The 21,157-nt window shown below is 39.4% G+C and overlaps 1 protein-coding gene across 6 annotated transcripts in view; it reads right to left on the bottom strand.

The window, feature by feature from the left end:
- Nucleotides 1-970: 970 nt before the first annotated feature.
- SEC24C (SEC24 homolog C, COPII coat complex component) overlaps nucleotides 971-21,157 on the bottom strand; it is a 40,376-nt gene continuing 20,189 nt past the window's right edge. For 4 of the 6 annotated variants that reach the window (XM_064513871.1, XM_064513872.1, XM_064513873.1 and 1 more), the window contains 18 exons: nucleotides 20,811-20,879; nucleotides 18,955-19,066; nucleotides 18,034-18,161; nucleotides 15,426-15,564; nucleotides 13,444-13,559; nucleotides 12,132-12,256; nucleotides 11,665-11,856; nucleotides 10,596-10,689; nucleotides 9,292-9,408; nucleotides 8,638-8,808; nucleotides 8,170-8,266; nucleotides 7,740-7,885; nucleotides 7,108-7,246; nucleotides 6,449-6,567; nucleotides 5,874-6,053; nucleotides 4,990-5,181; nucleotides 4,455-4,544; nucleotides 971-3,050 (listed from right to left, as the gene is read on the bottom strand). In XM_064513871.1, coding sequence (XP_064369941.1) covers nucleotides 2,910-3,050; nucleotides 4,455-4,544; nucleotides 4,990-5,181; nucleotides 5,874-6,053; nucleotides 6,449-6,567; nucleotides 7,108-7,246; nucleotides 7,740-7,885; nucleotides 8,170-8,266; nucleotides 8,638-8,808; nucleotides 9,292-9,408; nucleotides 10,596-10,689; nucleotides 11,665-11,856; nucleotides 12,132-12,256; nucleotides 13,444-13,559; nucleotides 15,426-15,564; nucleotides 18,034-18,161; nucleotides 18,955-19,066; nucleotides 20,811-20,879 — 2,367 coding nt within the window. In that variant the 3' untranslated portion in view covers nucleotides 971-2,909. The remainder of the gene's footprint in view (nucleotides 3,051-4,454; nucleotides 4,545-4,989; nucleotides 5,182-5,873; nucleotides 6,054-6,448; nucleotides 6,568-7,107; nucleotides 7,247-7,739; nucleotides 7,886-8,169; nucleotides 8,267-8,637; nucleotides 8,809-9,291; nucleotides 9,409-10,595; nucleotides 10,690-11,664; nucleotides 11,857-12,131; nucleotides 12,257-13,443; nucleotides 13,560-15,425; nucleotides 15,565-18,033; nucleotides 18,162-18,954; nucleotides 19,067-20,810; nucleotides 20,880-21,157) is intronic. The other 2 variants (XM_064513874.1, XM_064513877.1) reach the window with 1 other exon arrangement.

Below are 21,157 nucleotides of genomic sequence, written 5' to 3' on the forward strand. Positions count from 1 at the left end.
CAGATGACGACTACCCTTGTGTCACTGCCGTCAACTCCTCCACTCACTGAACGGACCCCCAGACCCCAGCACAATGCTGACAGACACCGGCTGGGCAAGGCATTTCCCACAAACACAGGAAGGGGCACTACCACAAAAATTCCTGCAAGCACAATTTACTCCACACCATTAACACACAAGATGCACAAGGCCCATCGTTATCGCAGTATCAGTTCAGTAGTGGATTCTGGACATAAGGTAGGAACATTCTGTAGAAGAGACTAATCTCAAAAATATTCCATAGCAAACTAAATATTATTGGATATTTAGCAATGATTGTCTTGTGCTTTCATACAGACCATTGTAAAGGTTATCAGTAAATTGTACAATAGCAATCTTCCAGGCTACACTTAAGTAAATAACGGGATTTAAGTGCAACACAAATTATGATTTTAATGTAGACTGGCCAGGTTACACTGCCAAGAGCCATGTTCATTCTGAACTTTAATTTTGCAGTTAGCAAAAAAGAGGGGGGAGGGAAAAAAAACAACAAAAAGCTTTCCCTGCCATCTGAACTCTGAAATATATTCTTTCTCTGAAAAATTAAAACTGCAAGTCTAATTTAAATTTAACCTTGCCTCAAGATAACTAGAATACTTTTCAAAGCAGACCAAAAAAAGCAGTCAATTTGACCCAAGTTGCATTAGAGAAAAGGGAAAGCTTTCTGCAAAATAAAAGTTCAGATGAGGCAGATAGTTAAAAATGTTGAGCTAAGCAAAATAACACTGAGACTAAACAGCACCTTTCGTATGTTGACGCTTGTTGAATTTACCACCTTCCACTGCAAGTAAGAAAAAAAGACTGAACTTAGTCGAAGACTAGATTGTAAAGGATCACTCAGCTAGGCTCCAGCCCTTCCCACTTCCTCTCTCTCGCAAAATACAGTGTTTGGAAAAATAAGCAGTGTTTATTTACTAACAATGACATAAAATACATCTTAATATATTTTTATTTCTTTACAAATTAAAAGATGCATTGGAATAAACAAATGAAGAAAATGCAAGGTTCATTTATGATCTTATTTCCACCCCCCAATATTAATACTAGAAATTAGTATTGTGGAAGTCTGTGGTTGCTGAGCCTTATATTCCTGGGAAGCTGTTGTTTCTCTGGTTAAAATCCTCTAGATTTTTTGGTTGGAGGCAGTCTATGGAGTAAAAAGTCAGCCACATTCATACAAAAAACACAGAAGGTTCTGTCAACTACATCTTGAAAGAGTTTCTCCATTACAGTTTTCATAATCCCCTTTCTATGTAGTGATGGGAGGGAAGACAAACTAGCAGCATTAGAAGAAAAATGGATTTATATACACGCTACAAGATATGGGACTAAAACCACAGCCAGATATTTTTCTGAACTTAACAAGAACCTTCCTCTGAAATGTCAAGCCCAGATAATATGTTCTCTAAACCATCCACGTTCTTCCTCCCACTTTTAGTGCCATCTCCAGCTCAAACTCCTAGGTATTGTAAGAACACTTGTTAAGTGTTCAAGCTAAAATATAAACCTCCTTTGAAAAGTGAATAAACAAAGCCCTTAGAATTCTGAATTTGATTTACACTCACTCCCTCTGTGCAGGAGTCCTCTCATCCACACTTACAGAATGGAGCGGCAGAGTGGCCAACCAAAGTGGATGGATTAATCTGTCTGAGGTATTTTAGTTCAACAAACAGGCTTATAAAAAGGTTTTGTGCAGGCTGATCAGTAGGTATAACGGGGGAGGGAATAAACATCCAGTGATGAAACTCTTCGTCACGTCCCAGATCCTTTCCAACAACTGAAACCAGGTACTTGCAGTACCTACTACAGTGCAGTCTAAATCTCATTTTTTTCTTTACCCTTCCTTGTATTCCAGGGTAACAAAGCAGCCTCAAATTTGCAACAGTAAAGCTCAGTTCTTGTTTGCTATGATTCACAACACTATGGTTGAAAATGGACAGTTCCTATCATCCAGTTCCCACACAGCCCCACATCGCCTTGTTAAAAGTATTTTCTGCTTAACCTTAAGAGGCTTTTGTTCCCATCACCATCTGGATAGATAGGTAAGCTCTGCAGAAGAGAGGCCATGGAACACAGACTGAGTAGGGCAACGTTACAGAGCTGTGCAATGAGAAGGAAAGGAGTCACCGCTCATGGCAAGAGGAAGCACTGACTGTACTCCTATGCTATTCCGAAGCCGCTGATCATTGCTCGCTGAACAATTACTCCAGTACAGCTCTGCACAATAACTCTTAATATAGAGAAGACAGCAGAAGGGGATTGGCCCTGCTACCTCCTGGCTTACCGCTCATTTCCTTTTTCAAGAATTTCTGGTCCAGAGGGCCACATGATGTACTTGTGCTCTGCAACCTCATGTTTCCTGCTTGAAAAGAGAAGGGGGGAAACTGTTTGGCTGCTCCAGCTCCCATCACCTGACCTGCTTCTTGTCCTCCCCACCTGTGTCCTCTTCATACTTGGAGCATGCACACGCGCCCATACAAACACACAGCAACTACCAGAAGTTTTGAAGAGTTATCGCTTTTTCACCCAATGTTGAATCATGTACAGTGAACTGGAAAAAAAACCTACATTCGTTAGGACAGGATTAGCGAGCATGGGAGGGGCATGAACTCCTGCCAAGCACAGGAAACAATTTAGATACAAGTAAAAGACCTGGTATCAAAGGCCTTTTTGCCAGCCCTCACCAGGAAAAATTTTCATCTCTCAAATGGGGCTGGGAGGGCTTGAAAGGATTTCTGCTTATGCAACGTGTATTAAAAATTATGGAATTGTACAGATTTCTACGTTGTCCTTTTTGAGGGCGCTGGGCCTTCTGATCAGGTGGTTAGCGGAGACTGAAATGTCACTGAGTTCCAGCACCACTCCCGCCTCTAGCTCAGTAGCTGCCGAATCTCCTTGTGCATGTGACACAGGAAGTCCACATATGAAGCCCCCCCACTCAGGCTCTTGTCCTCCACTAGAAAGTGTTTGAACAGCATCTCCAGTTTATCTTCTTGCTTCACAATTATTAACTACAAAAAAACCAGAAGTGAATAGTTAGCAAAACTAATTTTCTGGGAAAAACAGACTACAGCATATATGGCTTATGTACTTTCACTTCTGTAACTATTTACAAGAAAAATACCATATCCAAGGTTTGTGCATTAGTATATTATAATAGGTATGAAAAATTCTATTTTTATACAGATGAGCAGACTTATTGCATTCTCAGTCAACAGCAAACAGATAAACATAACCATTAGTTTGGACACCAGGGTTCTGCTACTTTGTGCCTGACTTCAAGTTGCGTATTCAACATTAGATGTTTCCCCTTCTGAAAGGGCAAAAAAGAACATCTGTTTTACTTTCATGAAACCTTAGGTGTAGAAGAAACAGGCAGTATGATAATAAAAGGAAATTTACATTAGTTATCATGTGACTAAAAGTTGAAAAGTACACCAGATAGCTGATTAGGATCTTAAAATGTTCAGAGAGAACATTTTAAACTAACTTGACAGCATCCATTATACTGCTTTCTAATACTGCGGAGACATTCTGCAACAAACCAGCCTACTACATATCTTCAGAGCATCTTTGCACCAACAGCTCATGCTTAGCTATGTCATCAAAAACAGGTCCAGAGCGCCAGCGCCCAAGAACAGTCTTAACATCGCCTATTGCAACTTTAATTTGGTTTGAAAAATTTGCATTTTGTTTTCAAAAAGTTTTTTTTAGAAGTTTGCTGAGGCAAGGTTAGTTCATAAAGTCTTTAAACTACAATCTTAGCACTAAGGGGGTGAGACACACTGACCAACAGGAAAGCCTAATTTGCCAAAATTATCCTTTATAATACCCTCCCCTCAGTTTTTCATCTTTAAAGTAGAGAAAAGATCGCTTGAACAGCTGGAAGTGACCCAGATGCCTCTGCAATCAAACTGATAGAAGTGACTCTCTTTTTTCCACTGATGTGTAAGTGTTATCCCTTCTCCAACTGCACAGCTTCAGAGGAATCATTGCTTTGCTTATTCCAACTCTACCAGATGTGGCCCAAAAACTTTCCTGGGAATTACTGGCATTGGGGCCATGTATCAATTCTGTAAGCCTCACAGCACTGGGTGACAGGTCCTAGTCATATTTGATTGGGAGCTGGTAAAGGTGCTAAGAAAAACATCCAGCCTATAGAGGCCATGTATAAATCCCTTCTGTCAATGGAAAAAAGCAACACTTATGCACAGCAACAGCAACAAGAGTACTAAGTTAGGCATTGCAAAAAAACACTCTGGAAAGACAAATGGGCTAAGGTAAGCACAGAACTCCAAGACTAGTAACAGAAGTTATTTCAGAGCCTTAAAAACTTGTATGTTTGAATCACAATGATGAGGTCAGAGAAAGCAGGTTCCACGTTACAGTTTATATGAGTAAGACCACATTTTTACCTTCATGTAGCGGGATCTCTGCACTTGAAGCATGTCAACAACAGATCGTACTTTCTTCGAAAAAGGGTTTTCCAAGACAGGCAGGGTACTCTGGAACACAAAACAGCCAATCCCCATTACTCTCACAAAGGAGCAGAGCAACAACAAAAACTCAGTTTTGTTGTATTACATAGGTTAAAAATCCCCCTAGTAATCTTTTTGATGACCTCAACTAATTAAAACAGAAGTTTACAAAACAGATCAGAATTACATGCCAATTGTTAAATCCATTTAAACATCAGATATTCTCCTTTACTGACAGTGAAACATAGCTTGTCAAATAAGCTAGGCAAAAGTGTGCCCAGCATGCCCAGACTAGAGGTGTTTGCACTTCAGAATGCTGCATGGTTAGCCAGAAAATTAATTCCTGTATTTGTGCTTCTCCACTATGAGTAGTATGAAAGTTTTTAAACTATCTTCTGAACTTGGTTTCTGATAGCTTTAAGTATTGGGTGACTATCACAGACATTATCTCCCACACTGCCGTCCAGCTCACCAAGGTGTTGCTAATCTGGCTGAAGGATGACACTCCAAAGAGGTTCTGGATCAGGCCTTGCTGCACATTCACTCCCACCCACACAAAGATGTTCAGCCCGTTCTCCAGCAGATATATGTCACCCTTGGAGAGGCGTTCCTCTGAGTTCCGGATTGCAGCTGGCAAGGAGTCACTATCAACATCCGCTTTGGTCTGTTTCAGAGTGAAATTAAAAAACAAAAAAACAAAAAAAAAGGATTATAATGCAAGAACACTTCGGAGGAAGTGAGGAACACTTCTGCTTCTAAGACTCCAATGGATTGCTGATTTCTAGGACTCACAGCCAGCTGCTTGAATATTTCTTTGTAAACTGTAGAAGCTATCTGTTAAGCTGCATTAGCTGTGACTGAAATATTTTCCTCAGCTTATTTTTCATACCTAACACAACATTAAAACAGATTAGAGAGCGTTCAGCAAAGGAGGACATAAGGCTGTTGTGGAAGTATTCTGTAGTTCCAATATTGGCTCCTGGAGCAGGAACGTAATTAGCAGTTTACTCTAGTAGCTATGATACTGAGAAGTCAGAATAGCATGTGGAGTTTCCCTGCAATGATTACCACATAAAATTACAAAAAGCTTTAGGATTTTTAAGACCACCAAAGAATCAAAAAAGTCATCTTTGCCACTGGTCACATGGCATAGGTCAGGGAAAATCCCCCAGCAAATTCACAAGATGCAGTAATGCATCTATCTCTTTAAGTGACATTAAATGAAGCACCCAGACAGATGGCAGGCCCCAAATCCTTCTCAAATAGTATTTATATCTTATCAAGGGAAAGCGAGTCCTTAGGGCAAGGCAAGACAACAGCAAGTCTCAAGTGGTAAGAGTATCCTGATTTACTCACCAGGGGCAAAAGCCTGGGATAAAAGAAAACATTTGTTTCTGCCACATCCATGGATGTAACTAACTGACGAATGTAGGCACGGTCATCTGTCGTGACCTCCGGACCAGGCTGAAGGACATCACTCTTCAACACACAATTCAAGTACACAGGAAGCAGCTTCATGCATTCAGGGAGGATCAGCTACAAATCACAAGCAGAGCAAGCAGACAGAAGTTGGTCATCTGTCTTACTATATAAGGCAATATTGTCTACATTTAACAAGGCTTGCATGAGCCCACAAAGTGCAAGACAGATGCAAGGAGTGAACCCTGACACTAATTATATCAGGGACTTACAGAAATAACATAAAAAGTTCCCCTGGAAGAGGTAGTAATTTCTGGGCACCAGACAGATGTCCAGGAAGCCATTTCCAACTACGGTTTTACTTGCAGGCTCTCTACTTCCCCAAATCCTCTCTTTGCAAATTTCTGCTGAGCAATGCAATTCACTTATATTGAATAGGTTAGATGTGATGAGAGTTTCTTCCTTCCTCTTTTAACACCTGAACCTGCAATTCAAATCAAAGATGAGTTTACCTGGCCAGCAGAGGAGGGACTAGCACAGTTCTTCCGATAGCAGGCCAGGATCTGAGCACACTGGTTAATCAGCGCGTCTCGTACAGTCTTTACTGGACTATTCAGAACTCCACGATATGCTGCAGAGAGATGGAAAGTTATCAAGTCGTTATTTTATGCAATACTGCTCAAACTGTAACAAAACAAGAAAACCACCACAAAACACAAAGCCCACACCACTTCCACAAATTAAATCTAAACAACTATTGCTTATGAAAATTTTTTTCTTCCAAATTTCTGTGGGAAACATACTGCTGAAGATCAAAAGAAGCTTATCTACCCTGTTTTACTACTTATTCTTCAACTGTCCATCTCCCATACACTTTAAAGTACAGTTACTTGTACCTGAAAGGGCAGAGTACTAGAAAAACTCCTTTAAGAGCCTGGCCACGTTTCTTTAATGATAAGTGAAAAGGTTAAGAAACATCCCTTATCTGCGGCTTTTGTTCTAAGCAAGAATATCATCATCATAACTTTGTGCTCTTTCCGAGGAAGAGCTAAACGATCAGGATTGCCACCTGAAATCTGAGGCAGAGAGACTAAACAAGTGTCACTGAATTACAATAGGCGTTTTAAGAGCAGGAAAAGGCTAGGACTCTCTTCACCATATTTAACCTTACCATACTTAGCCAAGTAATTGATGAGTGTGTCTGTCTCACAGTTTCGATAGAGGTCAGCCAGCTGTGTGCAACAGTTCAAGGAGAGGTTGTGAATGCGGAGTCGTCGCTGTCCTGCACAACTTGTATACAACAGAGCACACTGTAAGAGACAAATGCCAGGATATAGAAAAATGAGGCCTTGCTAAAATAAGAAAGCCTAGACTTGAATAAACTGTATTAAAAGTTAGGACTCAGATGCCTAAGCAAATAAGATTTTTTTAAAAAAGATTTCTACACAATAAGCTAGCAGCATATGTTACGAATTAGAGTGAATGAAAAATATCAAGCAGCAATGCTAGCAGTTGGTAATATCAGAACCGGTCTACACAAGAAAGATTATGGCTTGAAGCAGTCTAGGTCACCTCGAGAATGTGTTTCTGAAAGGTTAGGGCTGTAGTAAATGGCAGGAGAGAGGGGGGGGAGGAAAAAAAAGAACAGCTCCTTAAGGGAGTGTATAACAACTCAGCTTCAGAGCAACATCATACTCTTTCGCAACCAGCACTCTTCCCAGTTAAAATCTGATTCACAATGACATTTTTGTTGACAATTCAGAATTGTCAACTTGCTTCTTTCTGCAAAACTTCCCCCCTCACCTGAAGGAGTGCACCACTGTCTTCACTCAGTTTGTCATCGTGCTTGAATTCCACTGTGATGGTTTTATCACAGTCCAAACCTGCCATCTCCACATCAGTTGTGTTGCTCATATAGAAAGCTCCAAAAAAGTCAGTTGCTCGAATACCTACAAGAGAAAAACAACAAGAGTCTCACTTTTCAATAGAAGCACCTAAAAGACAGCCTTGGAAGCCCTGAAAATCCTGTCATCAGGGACATTTAATTATCTTGACAAATTCTCAGCAGGGATCTTTGTTCAGTCTTGACAAACATCCTTAGAATTTCAAAGCTTTAAGACAGGTTTTTGCATAGCCTTATCTCAGGATGTTCTAAGTTACGCAAACATCTGTTACATCCTATATCCTATACTTAAAGTAGTCAGTTTAAGACTCAAGTCATGCTAAGACCCACCTGTGCTGGTACGCACTCTCATCACAGCATCAAATCCCACTTCTTTCTGAACATCTCTTCTCAAGTCATTCAGGAACCTATCCTGGTCTGTTTCCAGCTAGAACACAAGCAATAATTCAAGTTTCACACTTCATAAATCACAGCTATTCTATAGGCCATCAATTAATTTAAAAACAGGTATCATCTCCTGCAGCCTTACTCTAAAAATCAGTTATCATGTAGGGCTCAGTGTCCTACTAATTCAATATCATACAAAGAAGTTAACAGCATAGCATATTTTTTTGTTAATAGACATTTTGCATAAAGATATAAAGCTAACAATTGTTTTGGTGACAATCTAGAAATTCAAGTAGCAGCTTAGTTCCAAAGATGGACTTGCTCACTATGGTTCACACCATATGAAAAAGCTGGCAATTAAACAATGTCTTACTCAGATCAAACAGCAGCCTGACTCCATAAGGCTCTTACCTGGAAGTAAGCATACTTATAAATGGAGCCTCCCGTCTGGTAAGTTACTACCCCTAGTGTTGCCACATCCAAATATTGGTTTGGGAATATGAACAGATCCACACAGCAGCCCTGGGCCACACAGTCCTTGGCCAAGTTGTTGTAGAAGCTTGTCTGGGGTTGAAACAACGTCTGAGAAATGGAGTCAGAGATCAGATCAAAAGTGACGGGAGGAAAAAGAAAAGAGACCCGAGTAACAACCATAGTCAATACACTTTTATACTTTGAGTCTCCCTTCAAGGTAAGTAGTCATTGAAATTCTTCTTGACCCTGCCTTTGAAGAACTGGATAACATCCTGAAAACTAAAATGCCTTTTGCCTCAGTTATAAGCAAGTTCTGCATATTCACTTTAGCAAAGTTATGCAGATTTCTCCCATAAGACTTTAGCTCTACACTTCTCCTTGCTCTCATATCAGAGATGTCCTTACAATATCATGTCTGCTCAGATTTGCTTGAGAGTAGAAGATAAACATGCAACATAAAAAGATTACTATTAGCCACGATGGTTACATTACTTACTACCTTTCTCATTCTTTTGAAGTTATTTCAGAGTTATTTTATCCATAAGGAGTATAATACAGACCTGTACTGTAAGCACCACACATCATTATTACCTTCTCCTTGTCCGTGTTGATTAGTTTTTTATCATCCCTGTTCTTCAGCTTCCCTGGGGCCTCTGCAATGGGCAGAGAGGTGTGGAAAATGAAGAGCTTGCCAGCACACTCGGCTGCCTGCAGGAGAGAGGATGAAATTGCTCAGGTTAGAAACATTTATAAAAATTGTAAGGGAATTTCAAATTCAACAGCATCTGCATTTTCACTGCTTCATTTCTTTATGTCAGAAAGGCACTATCTCAGACATGCGGCTCAGTAGCCACTTTCTTATGTCAGTGGTACCCAACACTTGAAGCACAGCTTACTGGTCAGTTACGGAGAAGCAAGTTTCAGTTCTACTGGGCTTTTGCTAGTTCCATGGCAAAGAGAAAGGGCTGGCTCCAAGGAGACACAGGACAGTCAATTTGCTGAAGCAGGACCCAGCTACAAAATGTTTTGTACAAATGAGTAAAGGATTACTTTCTTCTCTGAATTACAGTTACTGAGTGTGTGGAAAAGGAGAACTGGCATAAACAGCAAAGGATTTTGAGATCTGAGCTTCAACAGATAATTACATCAATAACCTATGTCAACACTAGTCAACGATTAGTAGGTTATTTTCTGTGACACATACAGCACACAAATGAAACGATCAATTAGTACTATTTCTTGACATAACTGAACAGAAAGGACATCTGTCATGAGAATTGGGATTAAGAGAGTCTAAGACAAAACAATGCAATCAGGTTTGGGTGGAATCATTCAGACAATGAATTCAATCACTAAACACAAGTTTGAACTGGATCACAAATGCAATGCTCTGGGTGAAGTACTGGAATGGAAGACTTAGGAAAGATTTACTTGGTTAGCACATTGTTGTGGGGAACTTCAATAGATGGCATCTTCTCCTTTTATTTAAGATTATGCTAGAGCTCAAGCACAGCCTTAGAAAAACACCATGTTACAGAACTCTCTCAGTGAGACATGACAGAGTTCAGCACCTGGGTTTAATGCTCGAGGGTCTTTTTTTGTAGGTTCTGTAAACTGTCTAAAACCAAGCACAGTCAGGTCACTGAGATTAAGTCACATGCCCTGTACTTTCAGTGAAAGTGATTAAGCAATTGGGTAGAAAAGAGTCAACTACAAAAAAAATCAGAGGTACATGCACTTAAAGAATAGACCAAGCATTCCCTACATGCAGTGCATCTACCACAAGGAGACTTATGAAAAGTTTTAAAATTCTCTTATTGGGGTGTGTTAACAGAATATGAAATTCTGAGTACTCAGACTTTAAAACAACTTGCCATGACAATGCATTTACAAACCTTCAGTGCCTCCAACCCTGCTTGAATAACAGGTGCAAAAACAGTTTCTGTTTCTCTTGTGTCTGCAAACATTTCTGGGATCTGGTCCAGCAAACTGGCAAAGAACAAGAAAAAGAAAGAAGTCAATAAGATTCAACTCAACTGGTAAACCCAGAATTGTAGCCAGTGACCTATGAGACTGAGGTGGCTTAAATAGAAGCCCTTAATGTGTCTACTCGTTCTATGGACTTCTGCAATTTCTATAATTTATGGCATCTTATTGCTTATCTATGAAAAAACTGATGCTTTGTCATCCTTTATTGACTTCCCCATCTGTACTGATTTCTTCAGTGCTTACATATAGCCTCAACTGATGCCTACTCTAATAGCTATTCTTGTTCTTTTAATATATTTCAGTGCACTGGTAAGTAAACTCTTAAGGAAGAGAAGTAACACTTCACCCTGTTTGCCAAACACCCTATGTACTATTCAAAGACTAATGTGTTTAACCCACAATTTTGTATTTATGCTTGTTAATGGATTACAAAACAGGCAAGAAATTTTCTTTAAAAACATTCTTTCCCCAGTCTAGTTAGCTACATACCATGGTTTAGTTCCAGTTTAAGTATGCTGTTAAATACTTTGTCGAAGCCTTATGGATTTCTTCCCTTTCCCTCCAGATTTTATCTTCTTTATCCCATTCAATCAAGTTTCTTCACATAACCAAAATTAGACACCATTGTTTTCTCAGTGTACAGTTATTTAGGCAGCTTCCTTAAAGCCAATGTTTCGGCATTCTTACAACTTTCGCTCTGCAACGTTCTCGATGTTCTTTTTCTAGAAAGGCCCTTCTTCACTATATCATACTTTATATACCTTCCTGACAAGCTGGACTGCCAAATACCCTTACCCATAAATGTTCCCATCTCCCTTTGCCCATCTCAAAACAGCATAGGAAGTTAAAATATATGGAATGACTTCTAGACACGTAACATGACAATTAAGCAGCTAAGCATGTTACTTTAAGCACAGCATTTCAATCTATTGAACAAGATCTTTACTGCACACATCTTAATTCACTTCTTGTTACCTGGCAATAACTGTCCTGGACTCATTCACATTCACCAGAAAACCATCAAGGAGTGGCACAAACATATCTGCCACATCTGAGACAACCATCATTTGTGGCTGTGCCAATGAGCTCTTCACGTTATAGAAGTGTAACACTTTGTTGTAAGTGACAAATCCTACTCGAATGGCTGATTCTTCCATGTTGCCTTCCCTGTAAGAGACATATTTATACTCCACATCCAAGCAGACAGTGAACTCATTACACAGAAAAGTGTAATCCCAACATAGTAAGGAATAAAGGAAAAATGAAAGGAAGGAAAATTGTAATGTCACCTGGGAAGGTGCTCAGAAAGCTGTCCTGCCTGGCCTCTTTGGGCCAAAAGGCTGACAGGGTCATCAAATAACTTTTAAACTTTGGGCATTTTAAAGGAGAAAGTGACTGCTTCCCCCATTTTGACTGGCTACAACAATACACAATAAACCTACCTGGGCAGATAATCTAGAAGTGACTTTAATTCTTCGCATATTAGCCTCACTAAGCCACTCTTCACAGCATTATAGGACACATCAATCATGAAAATGAAAGCAGGCGGACTGGGAAACTTGTTATTCTGTGAAAGGGGGGAAAAAGTTACATTATGTCAGCATGCAGCCCACAACAGCTCTGTAACATGGGCAAAATGAACGCTGTTCAAAACCCTAATAGCCTGCACGTAGTTTCCACTCACAAGCAATAACTAGTTCTTCATATCACTTTCCCATCCCTGCTGAGCTAACACAGGCAAGTAAAGCACACTGGGCTTGAAATGGATCAGTGTTACATGCCCCAGCTGAATTTTGCCATTGCTCAGTGAAGAGCAGGCTAGTGACAACTAAATAAACCATTTGTATGACTTGGCCAGATCGGGAATGTGGAGAGGGAGGCTTCCCACAGCTCTCAAGACTCTGGAATCTGACCAGATTTGTTTTATGTGGTTTTTTGAAAATAAAGCAAAAGATTTTCCTCTCTGAAAGCAAGTCTCCTTAAATATCAGGTTTGCTAAAAAGAACTGCTTCAGTCAACAGTTCTCTCCCTGCAGTCATATTGAAAGGAGCACACAGAACAAAAGCAAAACTGAAGAACTTCCAAAAATCTGGGAAGATCAAATCTCATTTGTCTTAAAATGCATCTTAAGCTGTTAGAATTGAGATCATGGCTTTACCTTTACCTCAAACTAAGGCTGAAGCATCACAAGGTAACTAGGATAAAGCTGCAACATTAATCATCTATTTTCCAAGTGTGTCTTTCAGCAAAGATATGAGTATTAATATACACTTTTTATCTGTTTTTCCATTCCTCAGAAGTAAGATCTAAGTCTTCAATTTAAAAATGAGCCAGTTCTGCCAATACATATTTCCAGACTATTTCTGTATTTTTAATCAGCATGGTTGTATTTGAAATTCAGTTTTGATACATAAAGCTTGTCTTATCCACCAAAATGGCACATTTTGTGGTCAGGATTGTGAACAAAGAGCTTTTACTTTTTTTTATTTTGTTTCTACTCTCTGAACAGTTAACGACAATTAGAGGCAGCTGAATCAAAGTAATATTGTGTGATGTAATATTAATGTAGTCTTGTGTGTCAAGACTTCCTTTACTTTGGGAAGTAAGCAGATGAGCACATTAAGACAATGTCATTAATTATCTGCCAGCTAGAAGGCAGTTCCACAAAATTCATCCTGGTCTTACTTTAGGAAAAGATTCTCTTTATTTAAAAAAACAAAAACAAAACTCAGCAATAAACACGTACTACTGTACCTTGCAGTAGTCTACGGTTGCCAGAAACTCGTAAGACCCCAGTGATAATTCAGGTCGATCATAGAAGTCCACTCGCTTACCAGTATGATCCAAATGCTGGAAATAGTGAGGTGGTACTGAAAAAGGAAAGACATCAAGTTCAGGGACACATCCACTATTAATACTTTCACTGCCTCTAGAGATCTAACATGAGAGCAGCTGGTTCAAACAAAATTACAGGAAAGCTAGCTAGTGCTCTGTGCTATCACGCAAGCATTATGAAAAAAATATTCAAGCAATTCAAGAGCATTGTTAAATCCAACAAATACAGACAAACTTCTTCCATTGGAAAGGTCACTACAATATGCTCTTAGGATCTTTTCAAGGATTTAGTCCAAAGGAAAATATAACTTAATCTTGTAGAAATATTATCAAATGACTTGCAGCGGAATTTGAGATAAACTACTGGTTTCACCCTTACTGCCTACATTCAGGCTTACCAGAAGATTAAGCTCCTCATTTTGCCAGCCAGGTGCTATAGAAGCTGGCTTTCTCTTCTCCTTCCCGTGCTGCACAAGAGACAAGCCTATAAGAAATCTCAGGTGCAGAGGCTGCCATACTCCCTTTGTCAGAGGAGAGGGTACTTCTTGTAGTGGGTTGTAATGCATTAAGGAGGACAATGTATAACCACATGCACCGCTCCCAGTACTGTTGTGCTGGTCCCAGTCATCAGTAAGTCAAATGGGACTTTTTAATAAACTGCAGATATGCCAATAAAGATAACAGCAACTCTGTGAGTTATGAAGTTCAAGTGCACAGGCAGAAGTACTTGTCTGGATCCAAATACACTTTTAATAAGATTGAGAATTAAAGTAAGTTTTCACCTACAAAAGTCAGCTGCAAAAATAAAGAAAACATTTGCCTTCTTCCCCAAGAACTGTCATGAGAGAGAGTCCTTCCTCCAGAATTGCTAAGGTGGCAAAGTGTATTCCAGAGTATAGCTGCCTACATAGCTCCACGAGGGAATAAAATTAGAATCTTTACCTGTAATAACAGGATTTACGACCTTAAAATTATTTTAAATATTCAAAGATTCAACACTTCAAAAGAAACAGAACTGTACCATTGAGACTATATAAGCAGTTATCACTCTTCTCTGAATGCACATACCGCTGCTCAGCGAGCAGCTATAGGCAATGCATGCAGGCTGAAAATCACCAAACAAGCAAAGTTAAAACAAACTGGCCATTTCTAACTCAGATCAGTTTCTCATTTTAGTTTGTCATGGACTTGTACAAAGTGCTGTACAGCATAAACTGAGGTGATGAGAACAAAGAGTCCGCAGGCAGTTGGCTGCTTAAGTTATCAGTGCTGCCAAATGAAACACTCAAACTGTCGCTGTAACAACTGCAGTTTTTTATATCTTGCATTGCTCTGTGCATGCAGAACAAATCTATGGATGATATGACATGAACAGCACACAGTGAATAGTACTTGTGCTTAGGACAGCGTGTTTCATGTTGATTTAGAAGAGCAACAAAGAAACTGCTATACACTGAACACTACTATTTAACTGTAGCACATTTAGCTGCAATATCATCCCATCCCTAGGCAGCATCTAAGCAGGCCTTGTAAGCCAAAAAAATCCTAACTCATGCTACTGAGTAGATGCTTATCTCAAAAGTGTAGCACAGAAAAACAAATCTGAAATACCCAAGAAAACAGCACAAATTTCTCAAAATACCATGTTATGGAGTACCTCACCTTAAAAATTGTTTAGTATGAGAACACTGTAATGCATAAGCACCTAAACAATGTGAACATCAGCATCTCAGAACTGAGCACTGTACATGTTTTATAATAGTATTTTTAGAAAAATAAGCACATATTAAAGCACAGTATGTTACAAATTACTGTCACATGATTAAGATTTCATTTCCTTGCATCTTGTTCAAAGATCACTCCAATAGAGTCTACAGGCCAATCTCCAGCAGAAACCTTACCCTCAGTGACGCAGCTGCAGAAACAACACTGGAACCTCCTTCCACCCTCAATGAACTGCATGAAAGGGCACATGTAGGCCTTGCACCTATTACACCGGACAGGACCAGATTCTCCATGGTCTACCAAATAAGGAAGGGTCTGCAGAAGCAGGAGGAAAAAAAAAGAAAAGAAAGGTCACATCATGATGAAGAAAGAAATGACTACACATATTGCAGAGCTAAAAACTACCTCCTTGTACATTGCACAGGACTTCGCATTTTGGCTGCTGAGGGGTGGGGGGGGTGAGGGGAAGTCTGAACAAACATTTCATAGATGCTTTTCAATTCAAGCTCTTAACACAGGTGTAACCCTGTGGGCTGCAGACATCAACAAGCTATCCCACATAGACCCAAACAAATATTCCTGCATGGTGCTGCACTACCTTATACAGCAGCCTGCTTGAGGAGCAAGCTCTAGTAGGAGTACCATACTGCACAGCACAGATGTATCCCAACTGAACTCAAAAGACTGAAGCCATGCAAAGAATGGCTGTGATACCCTGATTGGAGTGAACACAAAACTCACACTTCATTACAGTTTTTTTTTTAAAGCAATTCTTTACCTCTTATATTTTCCCCTTGTACAAGCTTTTGACAAAGTAATAAAAAAGTCACTGCATTCCATATATGCAAGAACTTAAATCCAGACTGTCTTAAAAAAAATTTTTACTGATAGGTCTTTTTAAACTCCACCATGAAATAGAATATATCCACGATTTCTGCTTGTCAGGACCCCATAGTATAGCGAGGCCTCAAAACTGATACGTAGTTATATCATTTTTATACTGTTACTGATAATATATTTTTGCAGCCAAACAGTAGAGATGCTTGGCAACTTCTGCAGTTTCTCAAACTCAGGAGCAGGATGCAGTTTAGAACAATTAAGACAACTTTTGCAAGCTACAAGCTGCATTCGTAGTTCAAAGCACCTTTCATAACTGTAAGAATCTAGCTCAAACGGAAATTCAGCTACTGCTTTTAAACTTTCTGACATTAAAGACTGGAGATCATAATTCTCTCAGTGACCCTAAACTTCTGATCATGCTTAAGAGACAGCACACTCCTTGAGCAGGAGCTGCACAAATGCCCCAGCCACTTTTTCCCCTTCAGCCCCCAGAAGTGCTACAAACATGCACAGTAGTATACATAAGCTGTTACTAACACTACTTACTCCCAGATGGGGCTTCAAGCAAGAAGCATTACTGTGCCAAGGCTTGCTTTCTGAACTGTGCATTAACACAGGACAAAGGTCCTGTACCTGGTAAGCAGGTGCTGAGTTTTATAGATTCTAGATTTATTTGAATATTGTATTTTCACCAGTCACATTTATCCTCTCTCATTTCTGATATTTTAAGCTTTAGCTCTATTTACAGGGACTTATTGCTCTGAACAGCTGAGCCTTCATCTGTTAGAAGGGCCCCCACACAGGGAGTTTGCCCTTGCTATACAGAACTTTCCAGTGCTGGAAGCTGCCTGGTCTCCAGGACAGTTTTCTGATCCTAGCCTTGTTTTCTCTGGCTATCAAAAGTGTTTGTTCAGAGCATGAACACACCAGTAGAGCAAACGGCTAGATGTTTGTAACATTTCGTCTGTACAGATTTGCAGCTCTACAAGCCTCCAAGTTTCCAAACTGAGACCACATTCACATATTGTGCTCATTTTAAACTCCAGCCACAACACAGGAATTAACTTCATAACTCAGTTTTATCACAATCAGACACTCAAAATCCCAAACATAGTTTAGGGACATTAATAAAACACCACAAGAAACTTAAACATCCAGATGATAGCCCCTTCCTCAGCAGATGCTAATGTTAAATTTAACAGGACACGGAATACTACCAGTGTATATATTCAAATTTCACAACAACAAGCACATTTGTCTTTGTGTCACTGTTCCAAGCAGGTTAACACTACACAGTAACCAGACTCTAAACAAAGTACTTTTTATAGAATTTCTAGCTCTGTAGTACTCTAGCAGCTTTTTTTCTTCAAAAACAGAGGATGTAAAAGACTAGCCACACATTGCACTTAGAAGGAAATAAATGCTGCACACAGCAAGGGCAGAAAGATAAGAATAGTTCAGCAGTGCCTAGTACTCAGTCTTGTACTGTCACTCACCCCACACAGTGCCCTGCATGTGCATGCACATTAGACAGCTTAACCAGTGCTGCTTGATACCACAGCTTGACCTCCTATGAAAGACTTCATTTCAGTGACTGGTAACCATTTAAATACAGTAGGGTGAAAAAGAAAGTGAGATGAACTGGAAGTACATGCATTTATCATCCTAGTATTTGGGTCATTTGATCAGACTGCTTGACCAAGACACTAAATGCAAAGAGGCTTAAATTATGGTGATCAAAATCTTAAATATTTTGAACAGAGCATTTTTCTACCCAACAGATCTCTAACACCACATCTTTGTTGGAGAACCAATGTTTAATCAGTCTTCATTAGCTAAGCATTTCTTCTGTCAAAATTTAAACAGCTTGTGTGTAAAACGTGGACATTTAACAGCATTCTCCTGAGGAGTTCAGAGTGCCTTAACTCCACACACAGTTCTCACCTCCTCTGGGGGTAGAGTAGCCAATGGTTTTATGACAGCAGCTAGGGGAACTTGGGACTGTTTGGCCATATCCGAGGTGCAGGGAATATTGTAAGATGTGCATCTTATGTAGCGGGGGCTTGCATTACCTGGGGGGGGGGAAGGGGGGGAAGGGGGAAAAAATAACAAAAAACACATTTCAGCACAAATTAAGTTTATACGCAAGACAAAACAACTGGAGATACCCCGAATTCTGTTCAAGCTGTAGAGACTAAGCCATAGAGACAATCAATTAATGTTCCACTCTTTTTGCAGACTAAAACATACTGTGCGCAGCAATCTCAACTCAAACATTTCTAATATTTGACTGTGTAATTCTAGTTGAAAAGTCAAGCACTTGATCGCAGAACAGGATTCTAAGGTTTTAAGCTTAAATTCACAGTAAAGTGTAGCAATGATTTTAGTAAATATAGACATGAGGTAAATAAAAAGATGAAATCTTCTTTCTGTGAAACCCATAGGCCAAATGACATCTCACTCATGATTTAACAGCACACTGTTTCCAGTCCAAATCACATGATATTACTTGTACATTTCAGTCCTAAGCTATTGTGACACAGCTCTACAAAAGCAGCTTAATTTATTGCTTTCCAATATCCCTGCTAACGTTGGCCTCAAGTACCTGCCTTAGAAAACATCAGTTGTCGTTACTTGGTAATTGGTTACTGGTTGCCAACCATTCAACGGAATCTAAATTGAGATCAGATTAACAGGACTTGAAAATAATCTGTTGGTAAATCACACATCCCCAGCCCCTGAAATCATCCCCCAAACTTTTCCTATTCCCCTTTTCCTTTTTTACCAAAGATGTAGGCAGTTCTGTCACTGAGCCTCTAGGGTTTGTGTTTCATCTGTTCATTTAGGAAAGGGACAATATCTTACCTTGATCCTTGACCAAGAAATTTGTAGTAACAAGAGGTGGGACCTGCCCTCTTACTCCAGTGACAAATGGTTCTGACCCACGGTTACTTCTGTCATCTTCAATCACTTGAATCTATGATGGAAAATACCATGTTAATCTTTTGAGGCTTAGTTTCAAAGTACTGCAGAATACAAGATTTGTATCTATACGGTAGGGAAAAAGGGACCTGAAACAAATGTTACTAGCTCTAACAATTAGAAGCCTAAAGCAAATAAGTTTTGCCAAGCAGTCACCTCTCAGTTTGATTTGGAATAATACAGAATGATTTTAACAACAAAAAACCAGAAGTCACAAATAGTGATTTTTCCCAAGTATTTTGAGTAGTAACATGTTCTGTGTTTTAAGGCCTGATCTGGATTCATAGTTTGATCAGGAAAGGAATTTTTGATAGTATTCCTCTGTTTACTGGCCCTAGCTATATTAAAATCAGGGTGAAGTCCGATTAATGACATCTTTTCTTTTCCCTGCTCTTCCCCTGTGTTATGCCCCCAGTGTTTTCATATGCATTTGTTTCTATCCAGTGCAACTCTGACCTAAAGATACACACTTGCAAGCTCAAGCGATCATTGCTTCCCAATGCTCAAAAGTTCATGCTTTGAATTCTGGGGATGTGAAAAGTGAAGCTGCAACAGACTTAACGAATCAAGCTTAAACCTTGCAAAACTAGTAAAAAAAGAATCTTAAATTTCTTAGTATTTCAACTTCTTCATTAACACAAATACACCCAAGATCATGGAAATACATTAAACAATTAAAAAATTTTGACTAAAATACCCACTGAATTTTGCGTAAGAACAGAAGATTGTTATTACACACAGTTATAAACTACCTTTTCCATACCAGTGCCTGAACCAAAGCATTAAAGCTAGCAACCACTCCACTAAATGTATTTTGCTACCAAATATGCATGCCTTTATTCTAAGTATATTATGCAAAAGTTTGTATGGCAGAGCTTTTACCCTCTACATTACAGATCCCAACTTGCCAGCTGAAAGCCTACCACAGCATCAGATAGTTACCACTCTAGAATAAATCTAGTCCCATCTCAAATCTACAGACTGACTGTCATTGGCAACACCACAATTGGTACCTGTCATATGACCAACTTTGGCCAACTAAATGAGGAAGAAGGGATATGTGGGTAACAATTCTAATCTATTTTTTTCTTCCAATCCAAAAGGTAGCTGCTTTTTCTTTCTTTATTCTCTAGACATAATCATTAAATTTTCAAATTCAAAATTTAATAATTATGTATGAGCACAGATAATGAAAGAATGTTTATAGCTCCCCATGCCTCATATTAATCTACTAGAAATTTGGATCAGGAATTAACATCAAAATAGTTACTTCTCACTTAAAACTTCAAAGCATTAGCCCAGTACTGGCAGGTCAACAAGAACAGTAATCAAATTCTGATCAAAACTGGTAGAAAACACGACTACAAATGTTCATGCTGTGTGTATGTTAACATGGGACACATCATACGGACAATTATATGATGGTTTACACTCTGAAAATGCCAATTGGAATCTGATGCAGGAGATATTTTAAGGATCAGACGTAGTGAAGGGGAAACATTCTTCATGATCTGTTTCTGAAACTGTCTGCTTTCTATTGCCCCCCCATTCATCACAGAAGAGAAGATTTAACAACCTCTTGTGATGTTATGTTACACACTTTAATAAGGCAAGCAGAAGACAGCAAGGAAAGGATAAAGGATTAATGATGGAGGGTTAGTGAGGTGAGGTTTAGGTTTCAGGCATGCACAGATGGTCACCGACACAGACTACAGTAGACAGATACATACAGCACTTACTGGACTAGGAATTGCATCAGGATCTATTCTGTGCCTGGGTTTCTGCTGAGGTGGCAGCTCATTAAGTTGCTTTTTTTTTAAAAAAAAATAAAAAGTAAGAGTGCCACAAAAAAAGAAAAGAGAATAATAAAACAAAAAGTAACAGTGTTACTTCTCTCTACCCAAACCTAGAGCACTGGAATTAGATATATACATTGGACATCGGTTCATGCAACAACAGGAAAAGAAACACACCTGCTTCTGCAGCATACACTGATCCCCAAGAACAATCTTGTCATGGTATTGGGCCTGGGCTCTGAACACATTGCTAACAGACATAGTGGCTCACGTGCTTGTTTTTGTTAGAA

The sequence above is a fragment of the Dromaius novaehollandiae genome, chromosome 6 (assembly GCF_036370855.1).
Source record: "Dromaius novaehollandiae isolate bDroNov1 chromosome 6, bDroNov1.hap1, whole genome shotgun sequence".
NCBI lineage: Eukaryota > Metazoa > Chordata > Aves > Casuariiformes > Dromaiidae > Dromaius > Dromaius novaehollandiae.